Raw genomic sequence first — 18208 nt, forward strand, 5'->3', positions numbered from 1 at the left:
CCTGAGGAAGGCTTAACGCCGAAACGTTGGAAGTTAATAATTATCTATGAACAAACGCTACACGTGTTGTTGTTGATTTTTCTTATTTGTCTAAACCGAACACAAATATAAAACAAGGCCACCGCCTGAAAGTATCTCGCCCACTGGAGCTTTGACTCATTAAACAGGTGCAAAAAGAGTTTTAAAACTATCTTCCAAAGTTTCAAAGCTATATCTGTAACAACATTTTTGTGAATTTTCAAAGGCGTTAAAATGTAAAAAAGATTCCTAATTTGTTCAAGGTCAATGTAACTAGGGGGCCAGGACTTACCACGCGTTTGTAAAACGTGGCACGGTTTTTGAACGATCCTACAAGGTTTCAAAGCAATATATTAACAGTTTTTGAGAAATTGTCATTTTTGTGAAATTTTCAAAGGCTTCAAAGAAATCTAAAAAATGCTACTTTCTTCTAGGTCCAGGTCACTAGGGGCCCGGGACTCACCATGGGGTGTAAAATTAGTTTATATATAATCCTACAAGGTTTAAAAGAAATATATGAAACATATCTTTTAGTTATTTCCAATTGTTGGCGCCGCCGCCGCCGGAATTTGATCGCTTAGTCTCGTTTCAATTAAAAGTAGGCGAGAAAAAAACCCTTTATAACGGAAGCTCCAATCTCTCTTCATGACATGCATGTAAATAAAGAGAAAGTATTCAAATACTAGTACTTCCACAGTTCTAACTTAAAATGTTTTCCGTGAGGCTTGAACTTTAAGCCTCGTAGAGGTTAGCAGTAAATATGCAGTTGATATGCAACAGACCCTCCTTACAGGAGTGTTATTTCTCAGCCTTTGTTTTTTCTTATTGGCCACACGGCGATATCCAAGCTTTTTATGGTGGCAAAAGACCACAGGTGCCCGTCAGAGCATTATTCCAAGCACATGCAGGTATGCTGGTAGAGTCACGTAAGATGACTTCCTCTCATGAAAGCATTTTATACCAGAAGCGAAGTTTTGAACCCACAACAGTAAGGGACAACTGATTCAAAGTCAGCGGCCGCGGACGCTCCTCCTATTTCAGTTTGTACATATTGGGATATTGAATAATTTATTGTTAAAGTAGCGTCGATTGTTTTTATCTTCAGGATTGAAATGCATTAAGCATCATTTAAACAATTCATTTTTTAAGAAAAAAGAGAATGAGTAAATTATATCTCTTTACCTCTTTGTTGAAAAGCTTAAGAAGAAATTTTGGCAGCATCCCTTCAAGGGATAATACACCACCTGCCTAGAACATCTTATCCAGGTTTCCGATTATTTCGTGTAACTTTTCATCTTTGTAGTCAAACCTATAGAAATACAAGACACCGGTAGTATGGGATATGTAGCATTAACTTCGACAAAATTGTTGATTAGATTACGATAGTGGACCCGCAATGGCAATTTCCATGTACATACGTACTTTCGCAAAAGCAATTTGGAATTCCTTGGACGTCATATATCACTTAACCATAGAAACCAAAGAATGCCGAAATCGCTTGCGGAGAATACGTAATTTGGCGATTGTCATCACGAGTCCATTACATTTTGGATTTGTAAATATGACTGTGTTTGAGATCTAGCATCATATTTGCAGTTCCTTTGGTTGCACACACGCATGCACGAACGCACAAATGGACCTTAAAAATTACACTTAGGAAATGCCTTCGATAATTAGCAACACTGACATGCACACACGCATAGTGACGTTAAGAAAATTCTGTTAGATATTGATGGTATAGCATTTTGTTTTTACCTTTTTGCAAAAACGATTCCATAAATAACATTGCTGATTATCATTGACGTAAGCAGTCGCACGTCCAACGGCTTCCGTTGGTGGCATAGAGAACATCATTAGCAGCGTCAACCTCGCGCATGATATTTTGTTCTAAAGACGTCTTCCCAACGCCAAATTCTCTAAGTGTCTGCAGTACAAACTTCCGCAAAACTTTCCAGTCATTCCCACTTTGCCATATAACACCTGAAATATAATTGGCTTGTAATATGACAGTAGTTCAACAAAGTTTTTGATCTATTATTTTAATGCGTTTTGTTCTAAAGGTTTATAGCTATACGTCACACGGCTAGTTTCTACCTATTTGTTGTAGAGGAAACTTCAGGTACCTCCTGTGTATTATTTCACCACAGGCGGACACCTGGATAGAGCCATCGACCTAACATAAGTCAGCCAGCGGGATGGCTTCCACATATAAAATAATTCTACACCCCGGGAGCGTGGTTTCGAACCCACAGCTGTGAGCTACAAGTGATTTAAAGAAAGCGACCTGAAACACTCGATAACGAAGACCCCTTTGTTACAGTAGAAAATTAAATTTCTGTGATGGTTATTCAAAAGACCGGATCAACTGATAATACCGATGAGAGGTTGTTTGGAGGTTGACTGGAGAAGAGAACGATAGGAAGTTGATGAGGGAGGAGGAGGATTGGAGTTTGGTGGAGAAAGAGAAAGAGGATGATAGGAAGTTGATGGGGAAGGGGAGAGGATGATGGGAGGTCGCTGGAGAAAGCGAATGGATGATGGGATATTGATGGGGGAAGGGAAGAGGATGATGGGAGGATTGATGGAGAAAGCGAAGAGGATGATGGGTGATTGATGGGGGAAGGGAAAAGGATGCTTGTAGGTTGATGAGGAAAGGGAGAGGATAATGGGAGAATGCTGGAGGAAGCAATGAGTATGATGGTAGATTGATGGGGGAACGGAAGAGGATGATGGGAGGTTAGATGGAGGAAGGGAAGAGGATGATGGGAGATTGATGGGGGAAGGGAAAAGGATGCTTGTAGGTTGATGAGGAAAGGGAGAGGATAATGGGAGAATGCTGGAGGAAGCAAGGAGTATGATGGTAGATTGATGGGGGAAGGGAAGAGGATGATGGGAGGTTGCTAGAGGAAGGGAGAGAGGATGATAGGAGGTTAGTGGAGGAAGGGAAGAGGATGATAGGAGCTGATGTGGGAAGAGGATGATAGGAGTTGATGGGATGTTGATTGGAGAGGTTGATGGAAGGTTAGCTTCATGATAACGCAGAGCTAGGTTGCCACAAACATCTTTTGACATCTCCCCTCACCACCCGCCTCGGGACCGGGACATAAAAGATTCGTATAACAATGGGATCGTTTCGCTATGGACCGTTGATTACCGATTGCCTTTCTGCTTGATGCCTGAAATTAAAATATACGGTTCGGGAAGTAAGTGCACAAGACATTGGTCATATTGAGACTTGAGAGTCTCGTCTAAAAAGTTTAAACTTTAAAGATATATAAAGCGCATCTTTCACTACAATTGTTTATTTTTAGATACTAATTTAAAAGGTAGAAAATCCTCATAAAATGAATTTAATTTGACTGAATATATAAACAATCAGTGTTTGTAGAATGCATATCATATATAACAGTCATTTTGTTAAAAAGAATATCATTTTTAGCTCGACTATTCGAAGAATAAGTAGAGCTATCCTACTCAACAAGGCGTCATAGTCGGCTTCAGCTTCGGCGTCACACCTTGGTTAAGTTTTTCGTACCAGTCTACATTTGGACAAAGTCTTTTGAGATAAAGCTTTTGAACTTTCAACACTTGCGTACCATCATCATGTCCAGTTTTAGGCAAGAGAATATAACCCCATCAAGGATTTTGGCTGAGTTATGACCCTTTTAACTTAGAAATCTTGGTTAAAATTTTCGTACCAGTTCACATATAGTGTAAAGTGTTTGACATATGGCTTTGAAACTTTTATCACTTATTTCTTATAACAGTCTCTATCTGTAAGCAAGAGTACATAATTCCAATTATTTTGGGTAAATTAAGGCCCTTTTTTTGGACTTGGAAATTGGTATACAAGTTTTTGGTCAAGTCCATGTTTTGTCACAACTATTTGCTATGTGGCTTTGAAACTTTGAACAATTGTTTGTCATCATGAGTTCTATCTTTATGCTAGAGTACATAACTCTGTCAAAGATCTAGGCCGAATAATGGCCCATTTTACACTTGAAAATTGGTTCAGTTTTCGAACAAGTCAATGTTTTGTCAAAATAATCATGATTTCCTTCCGTAGGCAAGAGTACATAACTCTGTCAAGTATTTTGGCTGAATTATGGCCCTTTTTGGACTTGGAAATTGGTTCAGTTTTCGTACAAGTCAATGTTGTGTCAAAACTATTAGACAGGTGGCTTTGAAACTTTTAACACTTGTTTATCGTCATGATTCCCACCAGTAGGCAGGATTAGATAACTCTTTCTACTATTTTGGCTGAATTATGGCCATTTGGACTTGGAAATATTTTGCCTAACTTGTTTGTTACATGGTTTTGAAACGTTGACCATTTGTTTACCATCATAGTCTACATACATAGGACAAGGACTTTAGCTCAGTTTTGGCCATTTTTGACATATCAATTACAGTTGAATATCGTTACCTCGATATCGGTTAGCTCGATACTCCGGTTAGCACGATGTGTTTTAGTCGGTCCCGATTTTTCCCTATATAATTCAATGTAATTATTTATCATTACCTCGATATGATTAGCTCGATATTTTGTTTAGCTCGATGAGATTTTTCAGTCCCGTCAACTTACCTGTACTGTTTTCACACCTGGTTTCGTCGATATCACAGCTTGTCAAAAAATATCCATATTATGTGTAAGGTGTGAAAATCAACCTATTGCTGTCCGGCGATGTATTAATCATAATCTGTAAAAATCTGTCATTTAGGGTTAATAATATTATGCGCATTTAACTGGCAAATTTTCGTTATCGAAGCACAGTCAAAATGACTACTCATCTAGGAACATTACCGCTACATTCAGACTTGTTTAGGGAAGGAATAAAAATGCGAATGTCTACAGGTATTGTTTTTTGAAAAATTAAACAGTTGTATGTATGTATGTACTATTTAAATAGGCTGTTTTATTTGTCAATAAAATTATAATCGTATTTACATTTTATATTATTTCTTTCCGCTTTCAAACCATTTGAAAATGCATTGGATATTATGACAATATAGACGTCCGACACAAGTACAAAGTAGTCCCAGATAGTCGATATCGTTACGTCGAACTTCGGATACGTCGATGCAATTTTTACAGTCCCTTGAATATCGAGGTAACAGTATTCGACTGTAGTTAAATTTCGCATACCATTCGATATTTTGTCTTTAAACTGTATGGTATATGACTTTGAACACTTGCATACAATCATGGTCACGCATTGCGATACAGTGCAAGACTTATCCAATTCCACAAATGCATGTACATTGTTTGTCTTATCTATTGTTTTTCTTTTGTCGGAAAATCTCTGGTAATATTTTTACCCTATACTTTTATCAATGCTTCGAATAGTCGAGCGCGCTGTCAACAGACAGCTAGTACACATTTGAGCTGCTTATTGCATGTGCACTGCTACTTTAAACCTAACTCCCATAAAAACATGATAATTTTAGACTTACTCGTTCGCGATGGTTTATTTTATCACGCTGTCCCTAAATGTCCTGTCATTTGAACTACTCGTAACACAGATTCAAAAGTGGTTATTTGTATTTCAAAATACATGTATGAATTTGGGCCTTATCTATCTATAATAGAAAAAAATTCTTTATCTTCAATCAGGTACCAGAAAAATCACTAAATAGTTATACTGAGCTAAATCTAGTTATATGTAGCTAGAATTAGCTATAAAACCAGTAACAATAATGCAAAATATGTGAAAAATAAATGCAAAATGTCATAATCGCATCCCAACGGTTTAAATTACAAGATGAAAGACAATTACACAAAACCAAGATCTTTGCAGTCACATTTTCAATACACTTGTGATGTATCATTACGTAGATAATATAGTATACTCATAGCGCATGCGTATATTTTATACTTTTATATTGGGATGCCTGCTTCCGAAGTTGTTAATGCGCACTCATATAATAAAGCAAGAATACTGTGTTGGTCATTCTTTAGAATACGACATGTGAGATTCAAATATTGTTTATTAAAACTAATTTAGTAATGCTTAAATATCTCAGAAATTCGCAAGATGTATTGAAAATGAAACCTCATAGATTTCATTTATTTGTGATTTTCCTTAGTCTAATTAATCATTTGAATAGTATATTTAAGAAATAATAAGTTCACAAGTGTTGTTTATCGTAGAATAACCCGTGTTTTGAGTTCTTATGCGTAAGAATATATCACGAAAGCCGTAGACCTGAATGATATATTGTTTCGCATAAGAACGAAACAACTCGGGTTATTCTTCGATAAATCACACTTTGGGAACTTGTTATTTCGATTCTAACACGACGTACAGTGTTAGAAAAAATGGTAACTACTTTTTACGACATGAACTAGTCTTCGTGCTACGCACCTGGATCATTCTATACCTTGAGGATGACGTCACTACTTTGCACGGACATGGATTTTTTTTTTAATATCGCAAAATAACCGTTGATTTATTTTCTCTAGTCTGTATTCAGACCATGACCGTACCGACTACTGAGGCAACCGAGACACTTAATTGCCTCGGTCATTTTTTCTGCCTCATTTGCCTTGGTTGATTTTTATGCCTCAGCTGCCTCGGTAGTCAAGTTTTTTTGTGCCTCGGCCATTATGTTTATTCTCCGTCTTTCAATTTGTGTCAGCAGTATGAATTACCAGGCTTTCCGGTAGTGTCTAATCTCGGTTTAGTAACTATGTCTTCAATTTTCAGTTTCGAATAGGTTTGTAATATAAAATATGGAATAGACAAAAGCGTAGGAACATGATACGACGTTACAGCTGTGTGATGTTTGTGAGATATTATAGTATCATGTCTCAGTTGTTGCGCGCATTTCAAGTGGTAAATCTTTTGAAGATTACTAAAATTTCTTTACTTGCGTGTCTGAATCATGAAATGATATCAAAATATGTCAACCTGACATCCATGTATTGTTATAAATTCAAAAGATTTACCAAATATAAATTATTCTAAAATCAAGTTTTGCAGTCAAAGAATGTTACTCTTTAAGTCATATTTGCATCGTAATCTAAGCACGCTAAATGAAACATTATCTACAATACTGTTTGAGAAATGATCTTAAGGACGGTTGTGGCAGTTGTGGGTAAAATATTTCCCAATAATAGAATTTGTTTACACTTTGTGTATGAACACAGTGTCATGTTAGAAACAGAATTATGAAAAATTGAAGGTCACCGTGCTTGTTCATTGGTTATCTGCCCCTGAATATGGTAATTTGAAGAAGAATCCAGTTTTAAGGGGAGATAACTTCTAAACAAGCACGGTGAAACTGCAGCAAGTGTCTTTAAAACGTACGAAGCGTAATGAATGCCGCAAAGTAAGTTTTTATGCTTTTTTTAGTTGCTTGGATCTCATTACTTGGTAATGCTGGCATAAGTTGCAGTGTCATTGCATTTGTAAAACAAAATGGGAATAAAAAAGCACTTGATAACTCCGTTCGAATAATAGAAACAAATAGCAGCCTCATACTGTAAATGTTTATGATTATTCAATGGAAGTTTAAATTCTTCGATGGAAATTATAGACTTAAACTACTCAAATTTAAAATTTAAACAAACAATAGCAAAATTCTTTCGGTCAGAGATGTTGAGTCTAATTACACGCTTACACTAACTATTGCTATATTTTTCAAGATTGTACGATTAACTTATACGAATATAAATTTTGAAATTTATCATACTTGAAATTTTAATAGCTTTACACATATCCATAATATGTACAACATTTGCAAATAAGCGTAGTATACCTTGTACTTTTAGCAGTGGAAACCATCATTCATTATGATATAAATATGCTTTTATTATATACATTTCCTTGTAGTTTGAGCAAGTGGAAATAGTGATTTTATCTCATATAGACGAGAAATTTTGTCGAATTCTGCCTTGTGGTGTCCGCCAGTGGAAACCGTCATTTCTTATCAGATAGATATGTTTTTATTACATACATAATCTTGTAGTTTGCGCCAATGAAAATAGTCATTTTTTTGTCATATAGATGGGATATGTTGTCCTATTATACATTGTGGTTTGCGCCAGTGAAAATGGTCATTTTCTCTCGTATAGACGGAATATTCTTTTATATTATATCTTGTTGTCTGCATCAGTCGAATCCGTCACTTCTTATCAGATAGATATGTTTTATTACATACTTTTTCTTGTAGTTTGAGCCAGTGGAAATAGTCATTTTATCTCATATAGGCGGCAGATTTTGTCCAATTTTACCTTGTGGTTTGCGCCAGTGGAAACCGTCATTTTATACTTGATAGATATGCTTTTTTACAGAAATTTCCCTGTAGTTTGCGTCATTCGTACTTGATAGATATGATTTGATAATATACATTTTGTTGTAGTTTGAGCCAGTGGAAATAGCCATTTTATTCCATATGGACGGGATATAGTGTCATGTTATACCCTGTGGTCTGTGGAAACCGTCATTTCTTACTTGATAGATATGATTTTATAACATACATTTCCATGTAGTTTGAGCCAGTGGAAATAGTCATTTTATTCCGTATAGACGGGATATATGTCATATTTTACCTTGTGGTTTGCGCCAGTGGAAACAGTCATTTCTTACTTGATAGGTATGCTTTATATAACATAACTTTCCTTTTAGTTTGAGCAAGTGGAACTAGTCATTTTATTCAATATAGACGGGATATGTTGTCATATTACACCTTGTGGTTTGCGCCAGTGGAAACCGTCATTTCTTTCTTGAAAGATATGAATTTTTACATAAATTTCCCTGTAGTTTGAGCCAGTGGAAATAGTGATTTTATTTTATAAAGACGGTATATGTTGTCGTATTATACCTTCTGGTTTGCGCAAGTGGAAACCTTCATTTCTTACTTGATAGGTATGCTTTATATTCCATATAGACGGGATATGCTGTCATATTATACACTGTGGTTTGCGCAAGTGGAAACCGTCATTTCTTACTTGATAGATATGATTTTATAACATACATTTCCATGTAGGTTGAAAAAGTAGAAATAGTCATTTTATTCCATATAGACCGGATATGTTGTACTATACGTTCTGGTTTGCGCCAATGGAAACCGCCATTTCTTACTTGAAAGATATGATTTTTACATAAATTTCTCTGTAGTTTGAGCCAGTGGAAATAGTGATTTTATCTTATAAAGACGGTATATGTTGTCGTATTATACCTTCTTGTTTGCGCAAGTGAAAACTGTCATTTCTTACTTAATAGGTATGCTTTATATAACTTAAATTTCCTTGTAGTTGGAGCCAGTGGAAATATTCATTTTATCTCATACAGACGGGATATGTTGTCATTTTATACCTTGTAGTTTGCGCCAGTGGAAAACGCCATTTCTTACTTGATAGATATGACTTTATAAGATAAATTTCCTTGTAGTTTGAGCAAGTGGAAATAGTCATTTTATTCCATATAGACCGGATATGTTGTCATATTATACCTTGTGGTTTGCGCCATTGGAAACCGTCAATTCTTCCTTGAAAGATATGATTTTTTGACATAAATATCTTGTAGTTTGAGCCAGTGGAAATAGTCATTTTATTTTATATAGACGGAATATGTTGTACTATACCTTCTGGTTTGTGCCACTGGAAACCTTCATTTCTTACTTGATAGGTATGCTTTATATAACATACATTTCCGTGCAGGTTGAAAAGTGGAAATAGTCATTTTATTCAATATAGACGGGATATGTTGTCATATTATACATTGTGGTTTGCGCAAGTGGAAACCGTCATTTCTTACTTGATAGATATGATTTTATAAGATACATCTCCATGTAGGTTGAAAAGGTGGAAATAGTCATTTTATTCTATATATACGGGATATGTTGTCGTATTATACCTTGTGGTTTGCGCCAGTGGAAACCATCATTTCTTACTTCAAGTTGAAAGATATGGATATGCACCGTGTAACATAAGACATATTTTTCATTTGTAAGATTTCACCTTCTTTTCGGTCTGTGGCCATATGTCAAATTATGGTCTGTTTTTTTTCCGTTAAAATATGCCTCACAATGCAGAAGAATGGAGCTGTGGCGATATAGAATCTCATTTTTTCGGTGGAGCATTCCCCTCCCCATACCCCCGTCAAAAATCTGCCTACAATCATAGCAAAGTTTTAGGTTGAAGGTAGTGGTAAACGTAATTTCTTCTCGCATGAAAACGTATTATTTTACTTGTCAATGTATCATAATTATTAAGCATTTATAAGACCTTTCCGTTATGTCTACCGTTCGAAACTGACCATTATGGCCATGCCATGGATAATGTTTTCATTATTTTGTCAAAATAAAACTAGTTAACAAGTAGTGCAAATGTGTTACTATATTTAGTAAAATATGCAATAATGACATATATTGTACACTTATTACTGGTGTTATATAGCTATTTCTAGATACATGTAGACTTTTGCTGGGACCGGATAATATGATAACTAAAACTAAAAGTACCTTTTCCTTCCTTGGTAGCCTCTTTAAGTCCCTTTAGCCAGCTAGGTCGGTTACTGAATACATCCCCATTCTTCACGAAGGCCTCACGAATTGTTTCATATCCATGCAGAAATACGAACCTTTGACCCAATACCTTAATTGATACTATATCTCCGTACGTTTTGCTTGCCTCAAACAACGCTTGGTACTGTTTTATCCCTTTCCTTTTTAGTCCTTTCAACCAAAGCAAGTTGCCTAAGATTGGCAAACCCATAGGCCCAGGTGGGGATTTTGATCTCCTGTGCAAGTTTAGGTAACAAATCAAGAAAATTGTTATGAGTATCAGCAACACGGCAATGTTGGCTAAACTTAATAAACCTTCCATAATTTACCGAGACAGTCACATAAATATCTCTATGTTCAGCAAGTAATTATATATACCGCCAATACGTGTTATTATATAGTACACACATTACAGATCAGAGCAATAAAGCTGTGCCTGATCCATCATCTGAAGTGGAAGGTGGGGGGAGGGGTTGAGGGAGGACTCCGTGGCTGAGAAGTTATGGTCGCTGACTTGAATCACTTGCCCCTCATTGATGCGGGATCGCATACTTAGTTGCTTGGGGTGCAGAATTCTTCATGTAAAGAAGACACCCAGCTGGCTTACGGAAGGCCGGCGGCTCTACCCAGATATTTGCCTGAAATAAAGCTAGTGGTCAGGCAATGGTAGTCGGTAATTTCCGTGTGATTACATATTTTAATATGGCGTTTCTGTGTTGTATAGCTCAGACGGGCACCTGTCTTTCCGTTTCATACCGGAGAATGCCGAAATCGCAGATGGTGAATACGTAATCAAACCGGAATCTCAGACGAAGAATAACCAACGGAAACTGACGATTGTTATTACGAGTACACTACATCTCACGTGTAGAGAAGTAGTATTTATTAACAATAGACCAGCTATTAGTCTGATAAAAAGTTTATTTTTTAATAAGTTTATTTTTTATATACTCATATTTCCTAGTTTATAAATTGAGCTCTCCCTTTTGAACTTCTGGCTGTATTATCATTAAGAAGAAGAATTCTATAAGACATTGTCTTTCATTATTATCCTTTCCTCAGTATCATGCTAATTTGTTGTTGTTATTGTATTTATGAAATACTTTATTGCAAAAGAGTGTTTTATCACTATTTATGCACGATGGGCGGTTATACGTCGGGCGTAATAATATCACGAGGGCGCAGTCCGAATGAAATTATTTGTAAGACGTATTACCGCCCGAGTGTATAAATAGTGTTAAAACAAGGTTTTGCTATAAATTATTTCGATTCTGATGTCTTTAATCTAAAACAGTAGATAAAATATAGAAGCTTATATAAAAGCATCATATATAATATATCGCAACAAAAACTTTGACGTCACCGCACGTTAACGTGACGTCATTCTAGCGTAAGAGTGTTACCTATGCTAGTACCCATAAAATGTTACTTATATCTTCAATTTCAGTAATTTAATTCATAAGGAGAACATCTTATTATGTTTACGTCGCGAATTGTGTACGAAAGTCTGGGACGAATATCCCTAGCTTACGGTAACTATGCGATCTATACCGACAATGAGATACATACTATTGAATTAAAAAACTGTGTACTTCCGGCACGTGCACAGACCGTTTGACTTCGGATTTTTTTTAAGAATATGCTTTTTCCTTGTGCCTAATAAGCGTCCGCATAACTTGTCCGAACCGCAACGTCTTGCACATCAGTACAACTATGGATATATGGTATATATACACGTAGTGTGCATTTGTAAATAAAAGCACGTAGTGAGCACAGTTAATATAAATAAAAACAACCTCTCCAGAGAGTGCGCCTATCCAAGAGGCGGGTCCTACCTGTAATACAATATGGGCAGCGTTGTTTTTATTCCAAAATATACCTTTAAATTGACAGGGAATCGATCCTACATGTAGCGATGATAAACGGGATCATTCCCTCTACGGTACTTTGTGATATACCTAATGAGATATTTACTATTTAATTAAAAAATGTGTCTTTCCGTGCTGTCATAAGACACTTCTTTTCAAATGTTATGGGATGAGTTGAAATCGGATCGATTCCCGAATGAGGAAGTGCCTTAAATTATCTCATATTAGAAAATAAGCTTCTCAAGTGCAGCAACCTCTGTACAACAAATACATTTCCGTCTTTACAGTGGTGTTCACTCTAGAGGTTGTATTGTATATACGGTCAAATGAAAACATATTTTGATGATTTAATGCATTTTATGATATCTTTTTCAACTGCATTTTATATGCAAATGATGTTCAATTACCATTAACAGTGTTGCGAGATTCCTTGAGAATCAGAGAGCTTATACATGATACTGCCTCCAGTATAAATCACCATGTTACGTTAGGGCCAGCTCCTGCTCTCTGTGAACGCGAAGCTCGAAGTTAGGACTGTACGATGGTGATAACGCGACGGTATGATTGGTAAGCCCGACAGTACGATGGTGATAACACGACAGTACGATGGCGAAGCGCGACAGTAAGATGGTGATAACACGACAGTACGATAACGATAACACGACAGTACGACAGACAAACAATAAACAATTATGTTTCTTAGATATGATTTCGTACTATTTACAGATGTGTTCATGTATTTATTTTATATCTCTGAAGGAAGGCTAATATAGTAACCAGAATATTTGTCTGTCGATATGTCAGCTCGAAACCCATCTTACACAGCTATTATGTTTAAAGCTACTTGCCTAAAGTTAATGTGAAATTTAAATTTATTTTCCAAGTTTGGCATTGAATATATATCTAACATTTGAAAATGATAAAAGTGAATGAAAATTAGAGTAAGATACTTGTAAAAATGCAAGAAAATTGATTTTCTCAATTAATTCAATGGTTTACTCACTTCTTAACAATATTTTTTGGTAATTTCTTAGGATATATAGTTCATATGTCATTAAAGTCTGTCCCACCTGATTTTGGACCTCCGATAATTTATTTATACTGTATGTGAAACTGTCAAAAATAACATCGTTAATACCAGAAGGTTAATAACTCTAGGGACGTTTTTCATATAACAATATGAAATGAAATTAAAAATCAAGATTTTATGTTTTTCCCATAGACTTGCATTGTAAAATGAGGTGACGTCCATTTCAAGATGGCGACGTTCATACATACGTCATTTGGGGTTTTGCTCACAGTTAGAGACGTCTGATCAATTTATTGTTGAATGACAGACATGGAAAATTAAAACAAACTTTGTCCAAAACTTGTAGGATTTACTTGCACGGAAGACCCAGAATTAACATTTCATTTCAAATTAAGCAGTCATTTCCGTTTCAGGTTTATTTTGTGTTTCTACTTATCCGTTAGCATTGATGTAAAATGAATGCAAGTCAAGTCAAGTGCGTACGTATCATTGTTTCAACCATAGATAATAGAGGTAGGGACAGCAGAGATGCAGGCAACCCATTTAACTCATTTTCATTATAGGTTACTGTTGTTAACAGTCTTATTAAAGGTTCGGACGATAACACTCTGTTTTTAGCATGAATACAAGTTTGTGTACTGACTGGTGCTTCCGGATACCTATGTACTTACTATTTTTAGTGACCGTCCAATCTAGGTAAAAAATTCTACCGCAACGCAATTAATAATTTAAAATGTACTGTCTCGATATATTTTAATTTGAGACAACGGCCTATATCAGGGACTACGTTAAACAAATCAAGAATTGTCTTTATCGTTTATAATAACATAATAGCTATGTTATCAATTCCATCCTCGCGTATTTATTTCTCATGCTTTGTATCACTGGTAACTTTCATGGTTACTTTTGAAAGAGAAAAAGTTTGCCTATAAACTTATTGAGTCGCTTTTAATTATTAAAGGGATACCAACCAAACTTCACACCAATGTATAATGAGGTGTCAAGTGCAAAGGTCATTTCTATACCTCCAAGGTCAAGTTCACAGACCTGGAACCTGACTTAACTCTAATTAACAGGCAAGGTTATTCCACCTGTGATAAATACTTCACTTACTATTGACAAGTCGTGTTGCTATTCAGTAAGCATTGGAGGTATAGATGAAACACAATAATTTATTTCTATCCATTTGTATTCCAATAACAGTGATTACACATGAAAGATAATATCATGTTACCATTATTTTGTGAGTATGTTATATAAATAGAAAGATATGATCACTTTCACTGGTATGCACAATTAGAGAGTCAGGTAGATAAGCTTAGGGCAAAAACTAATATCCTGATTGTAAAAGAAAGTATTTTTCCACATTGTTGTTAACATTTACAATTAAAACTAATTTTTTTTTCTTTCTAGGAGGATATGCTAGTATGCTGTTTTTCAAAATTATTGCTATACAATGTCAATTTTCTTTTAGAGTTTTACTTGTTTTTACCATCACACTTAATTTTGACTCTTTATATGAGTAATAGCAGATAAGGGTTGATATAGCACAAATGATTTTTTCCGTTTCCTTTAGTTAACATGATAAGTGCTAAAAATAATTTTTTTGTCATGAAAAAAAAAAGAACACGAATATTCCATTTAAACTGAGTTAAAAAGTTCCATATTGTAATCATATTGAAACCATCGAAGTGCTCATGTAATGTTCAAATTTCTTTCCACTCATATTTTTTTGCAAAGGTTCTTGTTGCACCATGTAGCCATGGAAGACATTGAAAATCTATGCCTGCGCCATACAAAATATTGTATACACTTCTAATCAGTGTTTTGTTTCTGATGTGATCGAATAATAGTCAATATGCGAAAGAAAAAGAAAGTTTAAAATTATCAGATTGAATTCCATTGCTACATGTCATGTTCAAGTACTTTAATGTACCTGTCAGAGCACCATTATTTATACATGTAACCAAAGACCTATTTGATATTATTCTGTGATATATAAACAGAAATACTTGCTTTGGAGCACTTTATATTTACTGTGAAATCACTAAATGTATGTTGGGGACTAAGATTAGTGGATTCTGCGGTCCCATTGATTCAATGGGATTCCACTTTTGCATGGATTCCGCAGTCATATGCATTCCGCAGTCGTATAAATTCGCAAAATCAAATTGAAATAAATAAAAGTCTCATTTATTTTATCTTCCAAATGATCCCTGTTCCATGAAAAAAGACGCTTTTGTTGAAACAAAAGAGGTGAATGCCAATGAATAAAATATTTGAGTTCACAGCTTCTGTATATGTAAAAAAAGGACAAGACTATTTTACAAGAATACAGTTGTTTCAGTTGAGGCACACCTAATGTGAACTTAGCATAAACTGTTAGGATTAGATCAGTCACTGTAATTATTTTTATTTTGAGAAAGGCAGACATTATAGCAGATACACATTCGTTTAATAGGCACTTTCGTTTGATCCGACTTCGTTTCTGAAACCATTATTGTTTGTGAGCCGTAAAACCCAAATCTAATCAGAATGCATTGACGTAACGTCGAAAGTTGCGACCCATGCTTAAATTCTTTGAAGTGATATAAATAAATGTAAAGTTTTTAATGACTATTCATCCTATTTTCTTGAAAAAAAGTATCAAAATATAGAGCAATAATTAGGCTGTAGTAACGTATTAAATAAGTTATCGTTTAAATCACAGTTATATGGAAAAAAAACAACACCAATTGCGTGAAAAAATTGACGAAAAAGTGTATGTAATTTGTAACAATTTTTTAAAGAAACATTACCTTTAGGGAATTTTTCTTTTTTTTACGTGACTGAAATTGCGGGAAATTTTGCATGCTTTGTCATTGAACGTGATAACGTTTGTGAAGTAATTTTGACCGTTGTGAATACGTTAAAAAACAAGATGGATTTGTTTTCTGCGGCCGTTGAATTATGTAATTTTCACATAAATAATACAAAATTAAGACATGTTGAGCTATAAAATGCTGAGAAAAATTAATTATCTGATAAAATGTAACTATTTTCAGATTATTTTACTTCGCTGTTTTCACAGAATCTGTATTAGCAACGCTAAGCTAAAAATTAGTCTTTTCTTTGTTTGTAGTTACAGGAATACAAGTTCTTAAAATTGTCACGTTTGCAGTTATTAAACATATAAAAAATTAACCATGTTTTGTAAACTGCGATAACAAAAAAAAAACTGTTTTCTTTTTTGTATTTTAACAAGTTTGATCAATTTCGCTTACTTTTCTCTGTAAAATGACTGTCTAATTTTGAAAGTGCTTGCAAAGATGATATTTTTATTTACAGATGAATGAGTTCTTAAAATTGTCACACTTAAAAATAATAACGTCAAAAGAAAATAACGTCAAGATGCGTTTTATTCTGTCTTCTTTTTTTATTCAATAACGGCAAAATACAAAGAATATACCTAGAATGATAGAAAGGTTTGCCATTTGTTTAAAAAAGTGGGTTTTCAAAGAGAACCATAAAAAATGATACGTATATTTCAGATTAATACCACGGTCTTTACTGTCCGAAAACAGGATCTCTGTCATACAAGATGATAATGAAAAACGCGTACTAATTCATGATAGTTTAATAATGTGTGTTGATAAAGAAATTGATTGCAAACACTCTATTTCGTTACCGGTTTATTTACACGAAACCATTCTTGACATTGTTGGTGAAATCTCACAGTTATAAAGAAACACAGACTTACGAGACAGAAAAATGTTCTTTCACATTCAGATGTTATAAAAGGGAATATCTGTACTGCTAAAATGTTTTTATTACGTTTAAATGTACGGTTTAATATAAGTATGCATTGTTTTTATAATATAACATGAAAAAAATATGCCTGAAATGAAATAATAGCATTTAGACGTCCCGTTTTTATCATGTGTAATGTATTATGTGTAAACTACTTATTTTCATGATTTTGACGTCGTTTTTATGTTACACTAATGGGTTGCAACTTTTGACGTTACGTCATTGTATATTCCATGTGATATTATTTTGTAAGAATGTTTGAAGAAATTATTTCATGACTTTCAAGTGATACTACTTAGGAAAATAATTTTGAGATTCTCAGATTAGAAAAAATAGGTCTTTATATCTTATTTACCTCTTATAATTTAGGGGCATATCAGAAAAACATAAGCCCCTCTTGCTGATTCAAGAGTCTAGGATTGTTTGCTAATTAATGAACATGTTAATTACTGTTTGATTCAACTATAATCAGGAATACTGTATACAGCCCTATCTATTTATGTCCCTGCTATAATGCAATGCATTTTTTTTAAAAAAAGATCGTCTTTATTTTTTTAACAACTGAATTTTGATAACAATCAAATATAAACCATACATGTTTATCATTCCCTAAGGTCCCTAGAGTTGTTTAATAAGGTAATGGACGCGTGATGATACTCGACAATTTCCGTTAACCAATTCGGCATTCTTCGGTTGTTAAAGCGCTCAACGTGCATATGATTTTCCGCACACACACACAAAAAACGGAGAATGCAATTTACGAGTTGTCATTACGCAGCCACTACCTTAATTTGTAAGATAATATATTTGCTAATTTTATTGCAAAATGTTCTAGATATTTATTTGCATTTGTACTTGTGTTGTGGCCTTAATTATGCAGTGTTACCTCCCATTTAAGGTCCTTAAATTACTGTTAATGTACAATAAGCCTAGTCTTATACTGTAATCTTGTACTTAATGCAAGATGTCTTTTATAGTGAAATGGGTGTAGATA

At 34.6% G+C, this 18208-nt stretch overlaps 2 protein-coding genes across 2 annotated transcripts in view; one reads left to right on the forward strand and one right to left on the reverse strand.

Annotated features, from left to right (window-relative positions):
- The window catches only part of LOC123535806 (cytochrome P450 2J4-like), a 74650-nt gene extending 63912 nt beyond the window's left edge, over positions 1-10738 (reverse strand). Inside the window, exons 1-2 of the mRNA XM_053527787.1 lie at positions 10486-10738; positions 1843-1998 (exon numbers count right to left, since the gene is read on the reverse strand). Of these exons, the coding sequence (XP_053383762.1) occupies positions 1843-1998; positions 10486-10738 (409 nt within the window). The remainder of the gene's footprint in view (positions 1-1842; positions 1999-10485) is intronic.
- LOC123537368 (branched-chain-amino-acid aminotransferase-like) overlaps positions 1-18208 on the forward strand; it is a 363414-nt gene that overhangs the window by 200334 nt on the left and 144872 nt on the right. The gene's annotated exons all lie outside the window — the stretch shown is intronic.

The sequence above is a fragment of the Mercenaria mercenaria genome, chromosome 17 (assembly GCF_021730395.1).
Source record: "Mercenaria mercenaria strain notata chromosome 17, MADL_Memer_1, whole genome shotgun sequence".
Lineage (NCBI taxonomy): Eukaryota > Metazoa > Mollusca > Bivalvia > Venerida > Veneridae > Mercenaria > Mercenaria mercenaria.